Source organism: Entelurus aequoreus, linkage group LG20 (genome assembly GCF_033978785.1).
Source record: "Entelurus aequoreus isolate RoL-2023_Sb linkage group LG20, RoL_Eaeq_v1.1, whole genome shotgun sequence".
Classification (NCBI taxonomy): Eukaryota; Metazoa; Chordata; class Actinopteri; order Syngnathiformes; family Syngnathidae; genus Entelurus; species Entelurus aequoreus.
Window position 1 is genome coordinate 19,589,089 of NC_084750.1, and position 18,887 is coordinate 19,607,975.

Below are 18,887 nucleotides of genomic sequence, written 5' to 3' on the forward strand. Positions count from 1 at the left end.
GATGTTGCTCTATTGTTGTTGTTATTGTTGTGTTTGCTGTTGTTGTCTCTCTGTCTTATCCCCCTCTTGTCCCCACAACTTCCCCCCGTCTTCCTTTTTTTCCTCTTTTTATCCCCTCCAGCTCCGGCCCGGCTGCACCAAATGATAATATAAATACATTTAATAAAGTCAAATACAAATAAGGCAACAAGAGAAGTATCCCACACTTCTCTTTTGTAAAGTAAAATCTGAACAGCCGATATGGGCATCTACATCAACTATATGATTTGCCTGAGAAGCTGGACAGGACAAAAAAAACAAAAAACATACGAGTATTATTATGGTGTGTGTGTGTGTATAAGGACCGCAAAAAGACACCTATTTGCAGACATATTACCTGCTAGAAAAAAACGTTAGTTAATTTAGTCTATTTTATGCTTGAAAATGCTTCATTTAGCCTAAAAATATGTAGAATATGCTTAAAAACATTACATTTTTGACCCCCAAAAATTTGCGACAGGGTGAGGCCACAAACTTCCAAGCGTGATGTGCCGAGGGACAACAGTACTAAAAATTAATGAATGGAAATAAGACACTTCTTTTGAACTATGGTTTACTATAAATAAATAGAAAAACAATGATAATGGGCTGGACAAAAATGGTACTCTGTCCTAATATGGTCGTCGTGGCTTGTGCAGACCTTTGAGACACGTGATTAAGGGCTGTATAAATAAACTTTGATTGATTGATTGATACACCCTCATACTCGGGCCATGAATAGAATACCCGCAGGCGGGGCGTGTATTTATTTATATCAGCTTCAATTAGTGAAATGATGAATGAGTTTATTATTAGAATTTCTATACATCTAATATATTGTAAATATGTTTGCGCCTTTTTGGAATTTTGCCCATCATCCACAACCAATTATGAGACAAGAACACACGTCTTTCGCTTTTCTGTGCAATCTAAATAGTCAAAAAAATTGCTAGTAAGAGAACTAACAATGCAGGCAATGATGATATCATCTATTCTGCCTATAAAGCCCTCTAAAAACCTCCAACAGTGTTTGGTATACTTTACTTTATATACTATGTAAATATTTACAGTATTTTGGTCGGTTTGCATTGAGTTCACAGCAATGAACACTACTTTCGTTAAAAGCGAAGAGAACACTTTCTGCTTTTTGCTACCACTAATCATGGCAGACTTTGTGAGAGTGTCTTATAATGTAGCACTATTGCTCAATGTTTCAAATAAAAACATAAAACAGTGACTTACAATGTCCGCTATCGCTGGGATGCTTGTATCTTTCAGCACAAACTTCTCAGCTTGGTGTCACAACCTTCTACTACACAAGACGTAGGATTTATAACAGAGTATTACCTTTTTTCTAACTCATAGGCAGTTTAAACTACTTCGTCTAGTAGCTTAGCGACCCGCTAGTGGTTTGACGGAGCAGTGTGAGCAGCGTTCGAAAAGTAGTTCCTCGGTGGTAGCCCTAACGATAACAACGTGGCTATAGCTTGGTTTGTACGCAGGTCCAGGCATGTACTGTATATGAAGTGTCGTTGGCGGTTCTGGGGTGTTTTGTTTACAAGCGGAATAGATAAACCCCAAATTATCCGCATTGTTAGCCGTCTCGTACTTGCAGTTTTTCGCTCCTTAGAATGCGCAGAAAATAGAAATACTTGTGTTGTCTCACATAGGGATTGTAGATAACGGGCAAAATCCTCTAAAAAGTGCAGTTTTTCTTGAAGAAAATGGTAATAATAAAAATAAAAATAAATAAATAATAAAAATGTTTACTTTTTTTTATAATAATAATGGATTAGATTTATATAGCGCTTTTCTATCGTTGAGATACTCAAAGCACTCACAGAGAAGTGAGAACCCATCATTCATTCACTCCACATTCACACTTAAAGTGGTGGTAAGCTACATTTGTAGCCACAGAAAAATACATTAACTAATCAATAAATAAATCTCGCAAGTATAAAACTACTTTTTTAAAGTAATAATTTCTTACTTCAAGCATGAAAAAAAAATTCATGATGCCGAGCGCATATCATTATGTCAAGATAATGGCACTAGCATTTACTTAATTTAATAATATTTTTCAACATATTGAGCAAAAAGGTCTCTTTTTTTTTCCTACGAAGAAAAGTGCACTTGTTATTAATGAGAATATACTTATTTTAAGATATTTTTGGGTTCATCGAGGTTAGCTAATTTGACTTGTTTTGGAAAGTCTTGACAAGCCAAATGTTCTTGTTCTATTGGCAGATCATTTTGCTTAGTTTGAATAAAATACCCCTAATTTTTGTATTTTTTTTCTTTGTTTCTGAACACTGACTTTTTGCAATGTTGTTGTTGTAATGTTCTGTTATTTTGAAATGCTCATCTCTTCACATCAATTTAAGAGCTGTGCTGGACAATAAGTTGACTGCTACCTCATCGGCCCGCACTGTTTTAATTAACTCTCTTTGGTGGGGATTTGTGGATCCCGGTTCAAGAACAGTGTGTTAAAAAAAAAAGCACAACCACGCCTAATTAAAGACAAATGAGAGAAGTCATGTTGGAGTTGTAAGACTATCCAAAGTGTTGCAATGATGTCGTCTCAGCGACAGCCATAACATATTACTCACAGGCGGTGACTAATGTTCACATCTGCACTAAACTGTGACTTAACACAAGCGTAACATGTTTCTTTATCAGACAAGACGTCATAGGTCACACTCACCCGCAGGATTTGGATTTCCTGCACATGACTACTTCAGTCCCTTGGATGTTGGCCAATATTCAGCCTCTTTTCTTGTTGTTTTTTTTATGCTTGCAGTTCAGCAGAAGTTCATATTGGCCCGGTGATAAATGGTAAAATATACATATATATATATATATGTTCAAGGCGTGAAGTTTCACAAAAACACGCACCGACGAGGGAGCGAGAGGGTTGAGGGATGGCCGCCGTGAGCGGGGGGGAGACCGAGGGCCAACGTAAGCAGCACAGTAATTTACTGTCGGTCCCTCGCTGGGAGCTCGTAATTCACAGGACACTCGTGGCCTTAGTGACATCTGTGGCTGTTTCCTAGAGGGTCCGAGAGTTTTTTTAAGGGGAAATAAACAACATGATGCAAGCGGCGTCATCATTAGGCTGCAGAAATAGTGAGAGAATCGTGCAGATACCCCCCCCCCCCCGTTAGTCAGCGGGTTTCATTATTATGATGACTTAAATGCTACCAATGGACTATCTAATAAGGGTGTGTACATCAATCAATCAATCAATGTTTACTTATATAGCCCTAAATCACGAGTGTCTCAAAGGGCTGCACAAGCCACAACGACATCCTCGGCTCAGATCCCACATCAGGGCAAGGAAAAACTCAACCCAATGGGACAATGAGAAACCTTGGAGGGGACCGCAGATGTGGGGACCGGTACAATGGACGTCGAGTGGATCTAACATAATATTGTGAGAGTCCAGTCCATAGTGGATCAAACATAATAGTGTGAGAGTCCAGTCCATAGTGGATCTAACATAATAGTGTGAGAGTCCAGTCCATAGTGGATCTATCATAATATTGTCAGAGTCCAGTCCATAGTGGATCTAACATAATAGTGTGAGAGTCCAGTCCATAGTGGATCTAACATAATAGTGTGAGAGTCCAGTCCATAGTGGATCTAACATAATAGTGTGAGAGTCCAGTCCATAGTGGATCTAACATAATAGTGTGAGAGTCCAGTCCATAGTGGATCTAACATAATAGTGTGAGAGTCCAGTCCATAGTGGATCTAACATAATATTGTGAGAGTCCAGCCCATAGTGAATCTAACATAATAGTGTGAGAGTCCAGTCCATAGTGGATCTAACATAATAGTGAGAGTCCAGTCCATCGTGGGGCCAGCAGGAGACCATCAAATATTGATACTATCGACACCAAGGGTGGTATCAGTATCGAACTGATACTAGTGTGATGACATGGGTATTTTTCTTTTTTTAATGTTTCTAATCATGCATGTTTTTTTGTTGCGTTCATATTGTTACAATGTGGTATTGATCAATTCAATCAATCAATCAATCAATCAGCTTTATTGTCCATTCTTACATGTACAAGACACATAAGAACTGAAATTACATTTTCGGCACAATCCCGCTAAGAGCAGACATACGTTACAGGGAGACAAGACGGGACCGCCAACGGATCAGCCTCACTTAGGCGCTCCTCAAAAAGGTGGGAAAAAGGTGACATTTGTTATATTGTTGACCAAAAAAAGAAGTCCAAATGATCAGAATGAGAGCCAAGTGAAGTTTTCACTTTAAGTTATTTTGCTCTATTGACTTGATTGTGTCTATAACGACATTACGCACCTGGTCTGCCAGAGGATAAGAAGACAGACCAGTGTTGCCAACTTAGAGACTTGGCGCTCGGTGCAAACTAGTGTTGTCCCGATACCAATATTTTGGTACCAGTACCGGTACCAAAATGTATTTCGATACTTTTCAGTACTTTTCTAAATAAAGGGGACGACAAAAATTGCATTATTGGCTTTATTTTAACAAAAAATCTTAGGGTACATTGCACATATGTTTCTTATTGCAATTAAGTCCTTAAATAAAATAGTGAACATACAAGACAACTTGTCTTTTAGTAGTAAGTAAACAAACAAAGGCTCCTAATTAGTCTGCTGACATATGCAGTAACATATTGTGTCATTTATCCACCTATTATTTTGTCATCATTATTAAGGACAAGTAGTAGAAAATGAATTATTAATCTACTTGTTCATTTACTGTTAATATCTGCTAATTTTTTCTTTTAACATGTTCTATCTACACTTCTGTTAAAATGTAATAATCACTTATTCTTCTGTTTGGATGCTTTACATTAGTTTTGGATGATACCACAAATTTAGGTATCGATCCGATACCAAGTAGTTACAGGATCATACATTGGTCATATTCAAAGTCCTCATGTGTCCAGAGACGAATTTCCTGAGTTTATAAACATAATATGAATTTTTTTTAAACAAAAATTATGTTGTGATGCTAAACAATATGGATGTAATCATAGTAGTATCGACTATATACACTCCTGTACTTGGTATCATTACAGTGGATGTCAGGTGTAGATCCACCCATGGCATTTGTTTACATTGTGACGCCGGTGAGCTACGGTGTGTAGTGAAGCATGTTTAGCTATTCCTCGTCCTGCAGGGATGATACTTGTAAGAAACTTACTTTATTTGTCGCCATGGAGACGAGGATTAGTGATTTAGAAGTAGCTAAAACACTGCAGACTGCAGATGGATTTAAGCTGCTAACTAGCTAGTCATGTTTTAAAGGACCTCTTCCTGAGGGTGTTTCAGTGTTATAACTTCACCTTTATCGTCAGTTTTTAAGCCAAAATGCGTCCATTCTCCCTTTTCTGTCTACACACTGTGTCTGCTTGTAAGTACTCCGTGATTGTGCGCTGCCGAACATGCTCCTCTGCTCGTAAAACCAGCAATGACACGACTTGACGACGACGGGGGCGGGGGGTGGGGTTACCGGTACCTTTTAGAGGCGGTATAGTACCGAATATAAGTAATTAGTATCGCGGTACTATACTAGTACTGGTATATCGTACAACCCTAGTGCAAACTAACCAAAGCAAACTCACCTTGGCATTGTGACTGATGATTTCTTTACACTCCTGACAGGTGTTGGCGTACAGGCGGTCATAGCAGGGGATGCAGTGAGGGTTGTCCTCCACCTGGATGTACTTGCGTCCATACAAGGACTCTGCGCAGTTTTTGCAGTCGAAGCGGTCACTCATGATGTCAACCTGACCTCCTGGGTAGAAAGAATTCACAGTTTAGCAAACACTGACAGCAACCAGGAGGCAAAAGGAGGAGGAAGAAGGAGATCGTAAGAGAAAGACAGGTACAACTACATAAAGTGAACTTGTTATTGAAACGGTGGTCATCTGGACTCTGTGGGTCCTTTAGGTCAGGAAATTGCAAGAAGTGTTTCCGTTTTTTTGGGCCAACCTTTTTGAAATATGTGGACGCTCAGTTGAATGAACCTTAAACGTACAAAACCCACAACCAGTGAAGTTGGCAGGTTGTGTAATTCGTAAATACAAACAGAATACAATGATTTGCAAATCCTTTTCAACTTATATTCAATTGAATGGACTGCAAATACAAGATATTTAATGTTTGAATTAAGAAACTTAATTTTCTTTTGGAAATAATCATTAACTTAGAATTTAATGGCAGCAACACATTGCAAAAATGTTGCCACAGGGGCATTTTTACCACTGTGTTACATGGCCTTTCCTTTTAACAACACTCTGTAAACGTTTGGGAACTGAGGAGACACATTTTTGAAGCTTTTCAGGTGGAATTCTTTCCCATTCTTGCTTGATGTACAGCTTAAGTTGTTCAACAGTCCGGGGTCTTTGTTGTGGTATTTTAGGCTTCATAATGCGCCACACATTTTCAATGAGAGACAGGTCTGGACTACAGGCAGGCCAGTCTAGTACCCGCACTCTTTTACTATGAAGCCACGCTGTTGTAACACGTGGCTTGGCATTGTCTTGCTGAAATAAGCAGGGGCGTCCATGATAACATTGCTTGGATGGCAACATATGTTGCTCCAAAACCTGTATGTACCTTTCAGCATTAATGGTGCCTTCACAGATGTGTAAGTTACCCATGCCTTGGGCACTAATACACCCCCATACCATCACAGATGCTGGCTTTTGAACTTTGGGCCTATAACAATCCAGATGGTTCTTTTCCTCTTTGGTCCGGAGGACACGACGTCCACAGTTTCCAAAAACAATTTGAAATGTGGACTTGTCAGACCACAGAACACTTTTCCACTTTGCATCAGTCCATCTTAGATGAGCTCAGGTCCAGCGAAGCCGGCAGCGTTGCTGGGTGTTGTTGATAAATGGCTTTCGTTTTGCATAGTAGAGTTTTAACTTTTAACTGACAGTAGTTTTCTGAAGTGTTCCCTGAGCCAATGTGGTGATATCCTTTACACACTGATGTCGTTTCTTTGATGCAGTACCACCTGAGGGATCGAAGGTCACAGGCATTCAATGTTGGTTTTCGGCCTTGCAGTGATTTCTCCAGATTCTCTGAACCTTTTGATGATATTACGGACCGTAGATGGTGAAATCCCTAAATTCCTCGCAATAGCTGGTTGAGAAATGTTGTTCTTAAAATGTTGGACAATTTGCTCACGCATTTGTTCAAAGTGGTGACCCTCGCCCCATCCTTGTTTGTGAATGACTGAGCATTTCATGGAAGCTGCTTTTATACCCAATCATGGCACCCACCTGTTCCCAATTAGCCTGTTCACCTGTGGGATGTTCCGAATAAGTGTTTGATGAGCATTACTCAACTTTGTCAGTCTTTTTTGCCACATGTGCCAGCTTTTTTGAAACATGTTGCAGGCATCAAATTCCAAATGAGTTAATAGTTGCAAAAAATAACAAAGTTTTCCAGTTGGAACATTAAGTATCTTGTCTTTGCAGTCTATTCAATTGAATATAAGTTGAAAAGTATTTGCAAATCATTGTATTCTGTTTTTATTTACCATTTACACAACGTGCCAACTTCACTGGTTTTGGGGTTTGTAAGAGGCATACTGTACATGCGGTCAAACGTCAGTCCAAAGCCACAAAGCATGTGAGGTGAAGGCTGAAGGGATTCCAAGTAAACGGCTAGTTCTCTGTGAATCAGTACAATGACTTTCCTCATTGCTCCGTCCCTCCTCATTCTTGAGCAAACCCCCCCGTGGCGTCTCGGCAGTGAGGAAGAACAACCAAACAATATTAATTGTTGCAAGCGCAACTGAAACCGTGTTCTCCATTTCCAAAACCCTGTAAGGCATTTTCATTTGTTCCAAGGGCAATACTGCATAAACATGCATATATACAGTATATATATATATATATATATATATATATATATATATATATATATATATATGTATATATATATATATATATATATATATGTATATATATATATATATATATATATGTATATATATATATATATATATATATGTATATATATATATATGTATATATATATATATATATATATATATATATATATATATATATATATATATATATATATATATATATATATATATATATATATATATATATTAGGGCTGCAACTAACGATTAATTTGATAATCGATTAATCTGTCGATTATTACTTCGATTGATCAATTGATAATCGGATAAAAGAGACAAACTACATTTCTATCCTTTCCAGTATTTTATTGAAAAAAAAACAGCATACTGGCACCATACTTATTTTGATTATTGTTTCTCAGCTGTTTGTATATGTTGCAGTTTATAAAAAAAAATAAAAATAATAATAATAAAAAATTGCCTCTGTGCATGCGCATAGCATAGATCCAACGAATCGATGACTAAATTAATCGCCAACTATTTTTATAATCGATTTTAATCGATTAGTTGTTGCAGCCCTAATATATATATGTATATATATATATATATATATATATATATATACTACCGTTCAAAAGTTTGGGGTCACATTGAAATGTCCTTATTTTTCAATGAAGATAACTTTAAACTGGTCTTAACTTTAAAGAAATACACTCTATACATTGCTAATGTGGTAAATGACTATTCTAGCTGCAAATGTCTGGTTTTTGGTGCAATATCTACATAGGTGTATAGAGGCCCATTTCCAGCAACTATCACTCCAGTGTTCTAATGGTACAATGTGTTTGCTCATTGGCTCAGAAGGCTAATTGATGATTAGAAAACCCTTGTGCAATCATCTTCACACATCTGAAAACAGTTTAGCTCGTTACAGAAGCTACAAAACCGACCTTCCTTTGAGCAGATTGAGTTTCTGGAGCATCACATTTGTGGGGTCAATTAAACGCTCAAAATGGCCAGAAAAAGAGAACTTTCATCTGAAACTCGACAGTCTATTCTTGTTCTTAGAAATGAAGGCTATTCCACAAAATTGTTTGGGTGACCCCAAACTTTTGAACGGTAGTGTATATTTCACCAAACTCTTCTCACGTGTTGAGGGTAGGGTAAACGTCGCTGCTAGAGGCAAAGTCGACCAGATTCGACCGATTTGTGATACGTGTGCAGCAGTTTGTCAAAACCGCTGATGCCAGTCAGCGAGCAGCATTCTAGGGCACTATTTAAGGCACAGTATCTGCAAGTATTATTTCGCCTCATTAGTGACACATAAGATAACCTTTGGCAACCTCCATGTAAATTGTGTTGTTTTGGCGTTGCTATGCGGCGAGCCTCTGTTGGGAGTGTATTATTAGCCTCCATTAGCCACATTTAGCCTGCTCTAAGCCTTATTTAGGCTCTGGTGAGTTGAGTTATCTGTCCACTATCACCTGTTAGCTATTTGTTTATTATTATATTGACATTTTAGTCTTTATTACATTTGGCTAGCCACATCTGTTTAGTAGTCAGCATGTTGTTGGACTCTTTAGCCTTTAGCATTTTACCACCTGTTAGTTATCTGTTTATATCAGGCCTATATTAGTATTAAAGTCTCTCTTGGGTTAGCCACATCTAGCTAATTGTTAACCACTTTTAGCACAGTGTCAGGCTATTCGAGACATGTTTTAGCCTCTTTTTGGCGTCCATTTGGGACACTGGTAGCATTTTACCACCTGTTTACTGTATCATATTGGTATTTTAGCCTGTGTTACCGTCAGTTAGCCATATCTAGCTAGTGGTTTGCTTTGCTTTAGCACGTTTTTGGGCTCCTTAGCCTCTGTTTGGAGTCCAATTTTGAAACGGCTAGCATTTTACCACCTGGTGGCTATCTGTTTTTATTATATTATTCAGTTATCCACATCTCGCTAGTGGTTGACCTCCTTTAAAGCATTGTTGGGCTCTTTAGCCTCTGATTGGACTCCAATGTGTACGCGGCGAGCATTTTACCACCTGTTAGCTATCTGTTTATATTATAAAGACATTATAGCCTCAAATACATTCCACGTCTGGCTCGTTAAATGGTAAGTTATACCATTATACTTGTTGTACTTGTATAGCGCTTTTCTACCTTCAAGGTACTCAAAGCGCTTTGATACTATTTCCACATTCACCCATTCACACACACATTCTGATGGCGAGAGCTGCCATGCAAAGCCCTAACCACGACCCATCAGGAGCAAGGGTGAAGTGTCTAGAAGGTGGGGATCGAACCAGGAACCCTCAGGTTGCTGGCACGGCCGTCCCCAGTTAGTCTCCTTAACCATGAAGTTGGTTCTTTTTATCCATGTTTTAGTAGCCTATTTCCCACCTGATAGCAAACTTTTTATATTCGATTGATTATTTAGCCTCTATTCGCTTTGTTAACCCTTATTTTTTAGCAGAATTTTGGTCTTTTTTAACCAGCTTTTATCCTCTTCAATTGGTTGAGTGATCTGTCTACCAGCTTTATAGCCTGTGTTCACAACATGTTAGCTGCTTTCTTAGTTAGCACTATGTTGGACTCTCGTAGCCATGTTTTAGGTCATATTTGATATAAAATTAGTTAAATTTGTCTGTAGCTACCACCCAAGGATAACAGCAAAAGTGGCCACTATAGACAGGTTCACACATTGAAGCAGGATACGACGGGAAGCGTCGGATTAGTAAACGCGAGAGATGAGGTGTAAATAACGGCAATGATTGTTTATTAAATGTTAATTGATTTTTTTTTTTTTAAACATTCTTTATTCGAAATTAAACACTGAGCTGTGCAGTTTTTATTTTGTTTTCTTACATTTCAGTGTCTCATTTGCAAGTACTGTACTGTATTATAGACTTTGCACACAGTTGCAATCACTTTTTTTCTCACAATATGTCCTGTCCAGCCACTCAGGCAAATCATATTAATTCATAAGTTAGTATTATATTATTTTCAACTAAAAAACTAAACTTGGTTTATATTTTAAGTACATCTTGTTTTAATTTTGAGAGCTTCTAATATTTTTCTAATTAAATCACAAGTTTGTATTAATTTATGATTTTAATCAACTAACTAAACTTTGTTTATGTTTTAAGTATATTTTATTTTTATTTTGAGAGCTCCTAATATTTTAGAATAACTTTTTCCACCAAGGGTTGCATGCTGAAAAGTGAAGTACATGGGCCATTTAAAAAATAAAAAAAAGTATTTAAAAAAAAGAAGCTAAAAACAGAGATTTTAAATATTTGAAGACACAACTTTGTGTTATAGTTCACGAGGTATATTTTTATTTGTTAAAAATGTTCAACTTTTTCCCATTACATTCCAAATGTTTGCTCTTTTTTCTTACAATTTTAATGTTGTTTTTTTTTTTTAAAGATATGGTATTATTTGAAAATACACAACTTTTTAATTTTAGCAGACACTTTAGGTATTTTTGCACAATGTATCGGTGTCGGCTCGATATCACCGATACCAGCCTGAATTTTACTTGGTATTGGAACGGAAAGAAAATAAGTGGTATCGCACATCACTAGCTGAGTGCTTGACTCCTTGTTTCCCAGCCAAATGTTTGAGCCGTTACGTGTAACAAAGGTACCAATATATGGCATTGTTTGATTTTAATCAACTCACTTAACTTTGTTTATGTTTTAAGTATATTTTATTTTTATTTTGAGAGCTCCTAATATTTTACAATAACTTTTTCCACCAAGGGTTGCATACTGAAAAGTGAAGAACAGAGGCCATTTTGATATTTTTAAATGTAAAAAAAAAAAATATGCTAAAACAGAAATTATGAATAGTTGAAGACAACTTTTTGCTATAGTTGACTAAGTATATTTTTATTAGTTTAAAATGTTAAAATGTTCCCCATTACATTCCAATTTTTCGCTCTTTTTTTCTTATTTAAAAATACACAACTTTTTGGATTTTAGCAGACATTTTACGTATTTTTGCACAATGTATCGGTATCAGATCGATATCATCGATACCAGCCTGAATTTTACTTGGTGTTGGAACGGAAAGAAAATAAGTGGTATCGCACATCACTAGTTGAGCGCTTGACTCCTTGTTTCCCAGCCAAATGCTTGAGCCGTTACGTGTAACAATGATTTTTCGTGAACCGATACCCGGTAGTACCGACAGACTTCAGACGGTACCTATAAAAGTACAGAATTAGGTACCCTTTCCTAATTGCTGTTGTTTAATAAATCATTCAACTTAAATATATTGGAAGAAAGAAATGTATAATACGAAAACATTCTTACATCAGCAAGTTCATCCTTAAAATGTAAACAATAACAACAACTGAGAGTCTACCTATCAACATCATGCGTCATTTCAGCTAATTTTTATATTAGCGGCCATTATAGGGATTAAAAACTATTCCACGAAGCAAAATAAGTCGGGTGACCTCTTTAGACAAGGTTTATACCACTACTTTTCTGGACTTTTTGTCTGTTTGCAGTACTGTACATAACATGGCGGCCATGTTTTAGCTATCTTACTTGGAAGCCTTTCCATAGATTTACCCTAATTTGGGCACAAAGTGGCTTTGTCATGTTTTTTAATGCCATAAAAGAGGAGGTGGCCTCAACAAAGTGCAGCTGAGAAACCAAAAGGCTCTGAGACGTCCCTTGGGGAAGAAGGAATGAGCAGAGACACCCCCTTGTTGCCTTAGTCGAAACTATGACACGACCCAGAACTCGCAAAAAATACCGAAGCCCTCCTAATTTTACAGAGAAAACAATTTTGTGCTTTGTTATGAAGGTTCCCAGAAAGAATGGTCACGCAGCATCTTTAACATCCAGTTGACATCCCGAAGTCTGCAACATCATGGAATCTAAGCGATGATGCAACTGTTTCAGAGAAGCACACCAAGATAAACACGGCATGTCTTAAGAAGAAGATACCAGAAGCAGGCTGAAGTTAGCAGTGAGAATTAGACATCCCTCCCTGCTGATAACAACAACGCTTCCTCTTGCGGGGTCGGAAAAAGAAAACTAGTCAGGTCAAAACATCCCATCCTGTCTGTTTTGTGTCACTCGGCTTTTTCGGGCGAGGAAACCAGTCCCTCTGAAAACGTCTAAAAATGTCCGTTTTCTATTCTGGTGGATCAATGCCATGGCAGAACAATGGCTTTCCTTCCGCTTATTTTTTTTTTTCCTGTGCATTTCTCTTCCTAAGACACTGTGGACGCACACATACTGTGGCATACAGCTGTTGTCTTTCATTATTGTTGTGTCTCCCATAAACCTTCTTAAGGGATGGAAAGACATTGGTATGTTATTTCGTTATGTTATTACTTTGACGTTGCTGCCATGTTGTCATGTTGTACAGAAACTAGTTGATGTCTGCTTTTGCAGCAAAGTGGTGCACAACATTCAGGCTATGTCTACACTAAGCCGGATAACCCCTTAAACGAATAAATATTTAGCCTAAGCCCCGTTTCAGCCACACTAAACTATCGTTTAAGGCAGTGTTTTTCAACCTTTTTTGAGCCAAGGCACATTTTTTGCATAGAAAAATTCCGGAGGCACAACACCAGCAGAAATCGTTAAAAAACGAAACTCAGTTGACAGTAAAAAGTCGTTGTCGCAATTGTCGGATATGAATTCAAACCATAACCAACCATGCATCACTATAGCACTTGTCTCAAAGTATGTGTACTGTCACAACCTGTCAAATCCTGCAGTGACTTATTTTGAGTTTTTCGGTGTTTTCCTGTGTGTAGTGTTTTAGTTCTTGTCTTGCGCTCCTATTTTGATGTTGCTTATCATGTCATGTACGGATGTACTTTGTGGACGCCGTCTGCTCCACACGCTGTAAGTCTTTGCTGTCGTCCAGCATTCTGTTTTTGTTTACTTTGTAGCCAGTTCAGTTGTAGTTTCGTTCTGCATAGCTTTCCCTAAGCTTCAATGCCTTTTCTTAAGGGCACTCACCTTTTGTTTATTTTTGGTTTAAGCGTTAGATACCTTTTTACCTGCACGCTGCTTCCGACATCTAAAAAGCTATTAGCTACCGGCTACCACCTACTGATACGGAAGAGTATTACACGGTTACTCCGCCGAGCTCTAGGCAGCACCGACACTCAACAACAACACATCATTTGCAGACTATAATTACTGGTTTGCAAAAAATATTTGTAACCTAAATAGGTGAAATTAGATAATCTCCCACGGCACACCAGACTGTGTCTCATGGCACACTAGTGTGCCGCGGCACAGTGGTTGAAAAACACTGGTTTAAGGTACCTCTCCTCTGACAATTTTTTACTCTCTTAGCTTTGTATGGACTCATTGATCGTTTACAAACTGAGTTCAGAGAGGAAGTGACACCTGAAAGACCGCGCCCCACACAGGAAGGGAGGTCAGAAAGAACACGCCACAGCCAGCTTCATAATAAAGCGGTTTCGTAACTCGGAGCTAACCACTGGAAATATGGAGGCGAGTCATCCAGACAAGCCCGTGTTTCCTCTTCCGTCTGTACAGACGCTTGGGGAAATCACACATGAATACCTTAAGAGAAAGCGACTGCAGCTATTTGGGATACAACACTTCTCAGATGGCAAGAGAACTTTCCAATGTCCAGGTCAGCTGTGATTCTACTAACCGAAAAACTTTGTTTTCACATCCACGAGAATGCAAGCTCCCGTGGATGTGATAAAAAAGGTAGCGTGTGCTTTGTATTACCTGGCCGACGAGGGAAGACTACGGAAAACGGCGAATGCTTTTGGACTGGCAAAGCACACTGTATCAGTTATTGTCCGCCATGTATGTCACGGACTCAACGTCTAGGTCCAGAGTATATAAAGTCACCAAAAAGGAATGGACAATGAAGGTGAAGGAAAAAGAGTGAGGAGTGTCCTGACCAGATATCTAGATCCCTAGTTTGATTTTTGTAAAATGTTCTTTATCACGTTGTGTACTTTCACGTGTTTATTAAAGATTTGATTAATTTATGATGTCTCAGGTGTGATTCACTACAATAGGGCCCCACAGCACACTGGATTCCAGTTAATTGAAATACCACAACACTGGATATTGTTCAGATAAGTTCATTTTAAGAATTTGCACACAAAGCAACACTGCAGGTGACTATGACGTGCGCATTCTACGCGCATGCGTATTAGGTTGTGTTGCGCGGGGAGGGGGTCTTAAACGACCATTGTGTGTGTTTGGAGAAGGATAAGGTTAGGTGGGATTTACCCTGGATAACCTTAGTGTAGAAGGGGCCTAAGTCAACAGAATTATTTGCCTTATGCATATGTATGAAAGCATTAACAGACGGCCCGGGGAATGGAACGGTGACTCTTAAAGAACCAAACCTCGGTTTTTGTTAGTAACACGGAATATAGCACAGGCAAACAAACTGTTTGGTTGAGGAAAATCGGAACAACCTTTTGACGAAAACCGAATCCTTTGAAAAGTTGGGCATACAAAAACCAAAGTACTGTGATTCATCTTTATGGTCCAAAGTGGGTTCTCTGCTTTTACTGTTACATGAACAAAGTTATTTTTCTTATGAAGTTGAGCATCCCCTAAGTCAGACCTTGGGGCCGCATGTGGCCCGTTAAGCTTTTCAATTTGGCCCGCCGGACATTCCCAAATATTATAATAAGATCTTTAAGATGGAAAGTGTGGCTGCCATTATGATGTGCAGTGATGTTTCCAAATGACCGTAAGTCTTCAACTATACAAAGTATTTCAATGGTTGGAATCTGCGTTTACATGATATACTTGTTACTATGGTAATCTAATTAGTTACTATGGTAATCTATTTAGTTACTATGGTAATCTAAGTCACAGCAGCTCAGACGAGGCACCAAGCAGTGTGGGTGGGGAGCGTTTCCACAGAGTGTTTCCAGAGCCTGAAATGCGGGTGTCAGGGACAGACGTGGAAGGAGATTTTTACAACAAAGTTCTAAAGCTTAGTGATATATCAGATGTATCAGATTGTAGGTGTTTTTTTTTGGTTTATTCGCGTTCATATTTCGCTGTGTTTGTTGCATTTTTGTTGCGTTTTGCTTGATTATAAAATATGTCGATCGAGAGGGGGTGTGACGTTCATATGTTAGATAGATAGATAGATAGATGGTACTTTATTGATTCCTTCAGGAGAGTTCCCTCAGGAAAATTTTAATTTCAGCAGCAGTGTACAAAATTGTAAAAAGTAAATAATGGGGGTATAAATGGAGACAAAATAGAAAAATATTACAATAGTATAAAAATAAAAAGCAACGATGAGAATAAAAATATAACAGTAAAATAAGAATATAACAAGAGAAACTAGGCAGTAGTGACCATGTTATGAAAAAGTATGTCACTGTTATTGTTTTGCATCCCCTGTCATCCTAGTACCCCCCCTCCCTCCCAGAGAGTTGTCAATATACAGTGTTTTATCGCTCATAGTTAATACTGTAAATCCTACATTGTTTATTTTCATGTACATTCTGGGTGTCTCATTCAGTAAAAAAAATTAACAATCCATTACGTTTTTTAAGGCGGTTTGTCATAACGTTTTTAGCATTCAATCAGACATTATTGTGAGGTTTTGTATTAGATATACCGGCCTCCAGACACATTTTTGTCTCTAAATTTGCCCCCCCAAGTCAAAATAATTGCCTAGGCCTGCCCTACGTACTGACTATTGTTGGAATGGTCACTCCCTCTCGAGATGTTTGTCTTCTATGGACGCAGAGTCTTGCACTTTGTAAGTCTACCAGAGTCCCTTTTGGACCGCACCCAGGAATACTTAAATAAGTCATCCATCTCTCTTACGCTCGGCTGCTGTTGGGTATTCCTGCCTTGCTTGCACTGTCCCCTCGACATGTCGGATACGAGCGGTTTCTCTTTTTTTTGAGTGCTTTGTAGCAGGAGCCAAACGACAACGGTCTCCCGGGATCAAGCTTTGGGAATACTGTCGAATGTCCCCTCGTCAACAACGTGACGGTTTTGTTACGACCGCAGCCAGGAACAACTCCAGAGGCCGTACGGGCCCTGCTGGCGTTGCTGTTTATTTTCACCGGCGAGGAATTCAGACCGAGGTTTACAAATCCGATGATTCTATAAATAATACAGCTGCTGTGCGTAATAAAGTGCATCGGAGCGAGCGTGTGCAGTGTGAAATATGTCTTAGCCATGATAATTAATTTAGCTGATTTGTGGCTTGAGCACCTTTTTTGGGAGTTGTCACATTCCTCTTCCAAGACAAACACCTGAATTGGACCACATTTGGTCTTAAAAAGCATTTTTAGCTGTTTTTAAATTTTCCAACAATTAATTATAATCTGCTGGATAAGGCTTGGGATTGGTTACAGTGGTCTGATACTTCCCAAGAACCAGTGTCCTCTGTAGTGGATAGGACACCTCAGCCCAAGACAATAGACAAAGTTCCATGAAAAAGGTACTAGGTAGTGTTTCCATTGATTTGTTGGTTGGTTTGTAACAGAGGTGCAACAAGAAGTTGAAAGTTTGGAAAATTGTGATAAAAATGCAAAACAAAGAATTACGTTTCTCTTTTTTTCAGTTGCATTTTTGCTAGGTCAGCATTGCAAATTAAAATTTGTTCTTAATTGTCTTACCCTGGACAAAAAAGGTTACATAAATACACAAAAACATGTAAACTAGGAAGTTAATGTTTATATTAAGGCTGTCAAACAAATAAAATGTTTAATCACATTTTGTTTATAGTTAACTCAAAATTAATTGCAGATAGATATAATTGTACATCATGAATAAGTGTACCCCAGACAGATAATAATAATGAAATATATTCTTTAAACACAATAAAGGGTATACACAAGCTTTTAATGACAATAAAAAAAAATTGGTGTCTTGCCAGATTTTGTATTTTGTAAGAATACATCATTTGTATTCCTGCTGTAGGAGCACATGCATTCAGAGGAAGAGCTACACCATGTTTAAATACCTGTTTCACGCATTAATAACACAACACGTGGATTGTTACGATCGTGGTTTGATTGTCAACGATGTTTGGTAAAGTAATCTGTGATATTTCTACCTGAATAAATTATTCTGCTATTTTGTACATTACATGTTGTACAATTTAATGGTATTCATATAAAGTTAAAAAGTTAAAGTACCAATGATTGTCACACACACACACTAGGTGTGGCGAAATTATTCTCTGCATTTGACCCATCACCCTTGATCACCCCCTGGGAGCTGAGGGGAGCAGTGACCAGCAGCTGTGGCCGCGCCCGGGAATAATTTTTGGTGATTTAACCCCCAATTCCAACCCTTGATGCTGAGTGCCAAGCAGGGAGGTAATGGCTCCCATTTTTATAGTCTTTGGTATGACTCAGCCGGGGTTTGAACTCACAACCTACCGTTTTCAGGGCGGACACTCTAACCACTAGTCCACTGAGTAGGTTGAGTAGTAGTATCTCTGCATGACCATGTTTCAAAGTTCTCTATTAATTAATAAAATGTAAAATACGGCCTGTTGATTTGTAATTGAGGAATATCAACCAGAACATGTTATAAAATAATATACACTTTATTCCAATCTGCCACAAACATTCCCCCCATATTCTCGACTGATGTACTAGCATTTATTTAGGTAGAAATATTACAAATTAAATCACAAAACATCTTTAAAAAAAGCACGATCATATTGTAAGACATGTTTCTTTTGTTACTGTCGTTAGACTGGATGTAAAGCGCACTGCTTTTATTTTGAAGCCGTGATTGGTTTGAGATGGTGCCTTCACATGCACACAAACTTTTTTTCCATCTTACTAAATTAGTCACCATCTACATTTTACATTATCAATGCACCTTAACTGGAATCTAAACACGGGAGTGTAGCTCCACCTACCTACGGCTCACGGCGGAAAAATAGTCTTTCCTTGTTGAAGTGAACGACTTGCCATGGCTTTGGACCTGGCATTTCCATTATTTACCCTT

General features: G+C 38.2%; 1 protein-coding gene across 3 annotated transcripts in view; it reads right to left on the reverse strand.

Annotated features, from left to right (window-relative positions):
- The window catches only part of LOC133636009 (four and a half LIM domains protein 3-like), a 44,882-nt gene that overhangs the window by 10,487 nt on the left and 15,508 nt on the right, over positions 1-18,887 (reverse strand). For all 3 annotated transcript variants that reach the window (XM_062029601.1, XM_062029602.1, XM_062029600.1), the window contains one exon: positions 5,640-5,812. In XM_062029601.1, coding sequence (XP_061885585.1) covers positions 5,640-5,795 — 156 coding nt within the window. In that variant the 5' untranslated portion in view covers positions 5,796-5,812. The remainder of the gene's footprint in view (positions 1-5,639; positions 5,813-18,887) is intronic.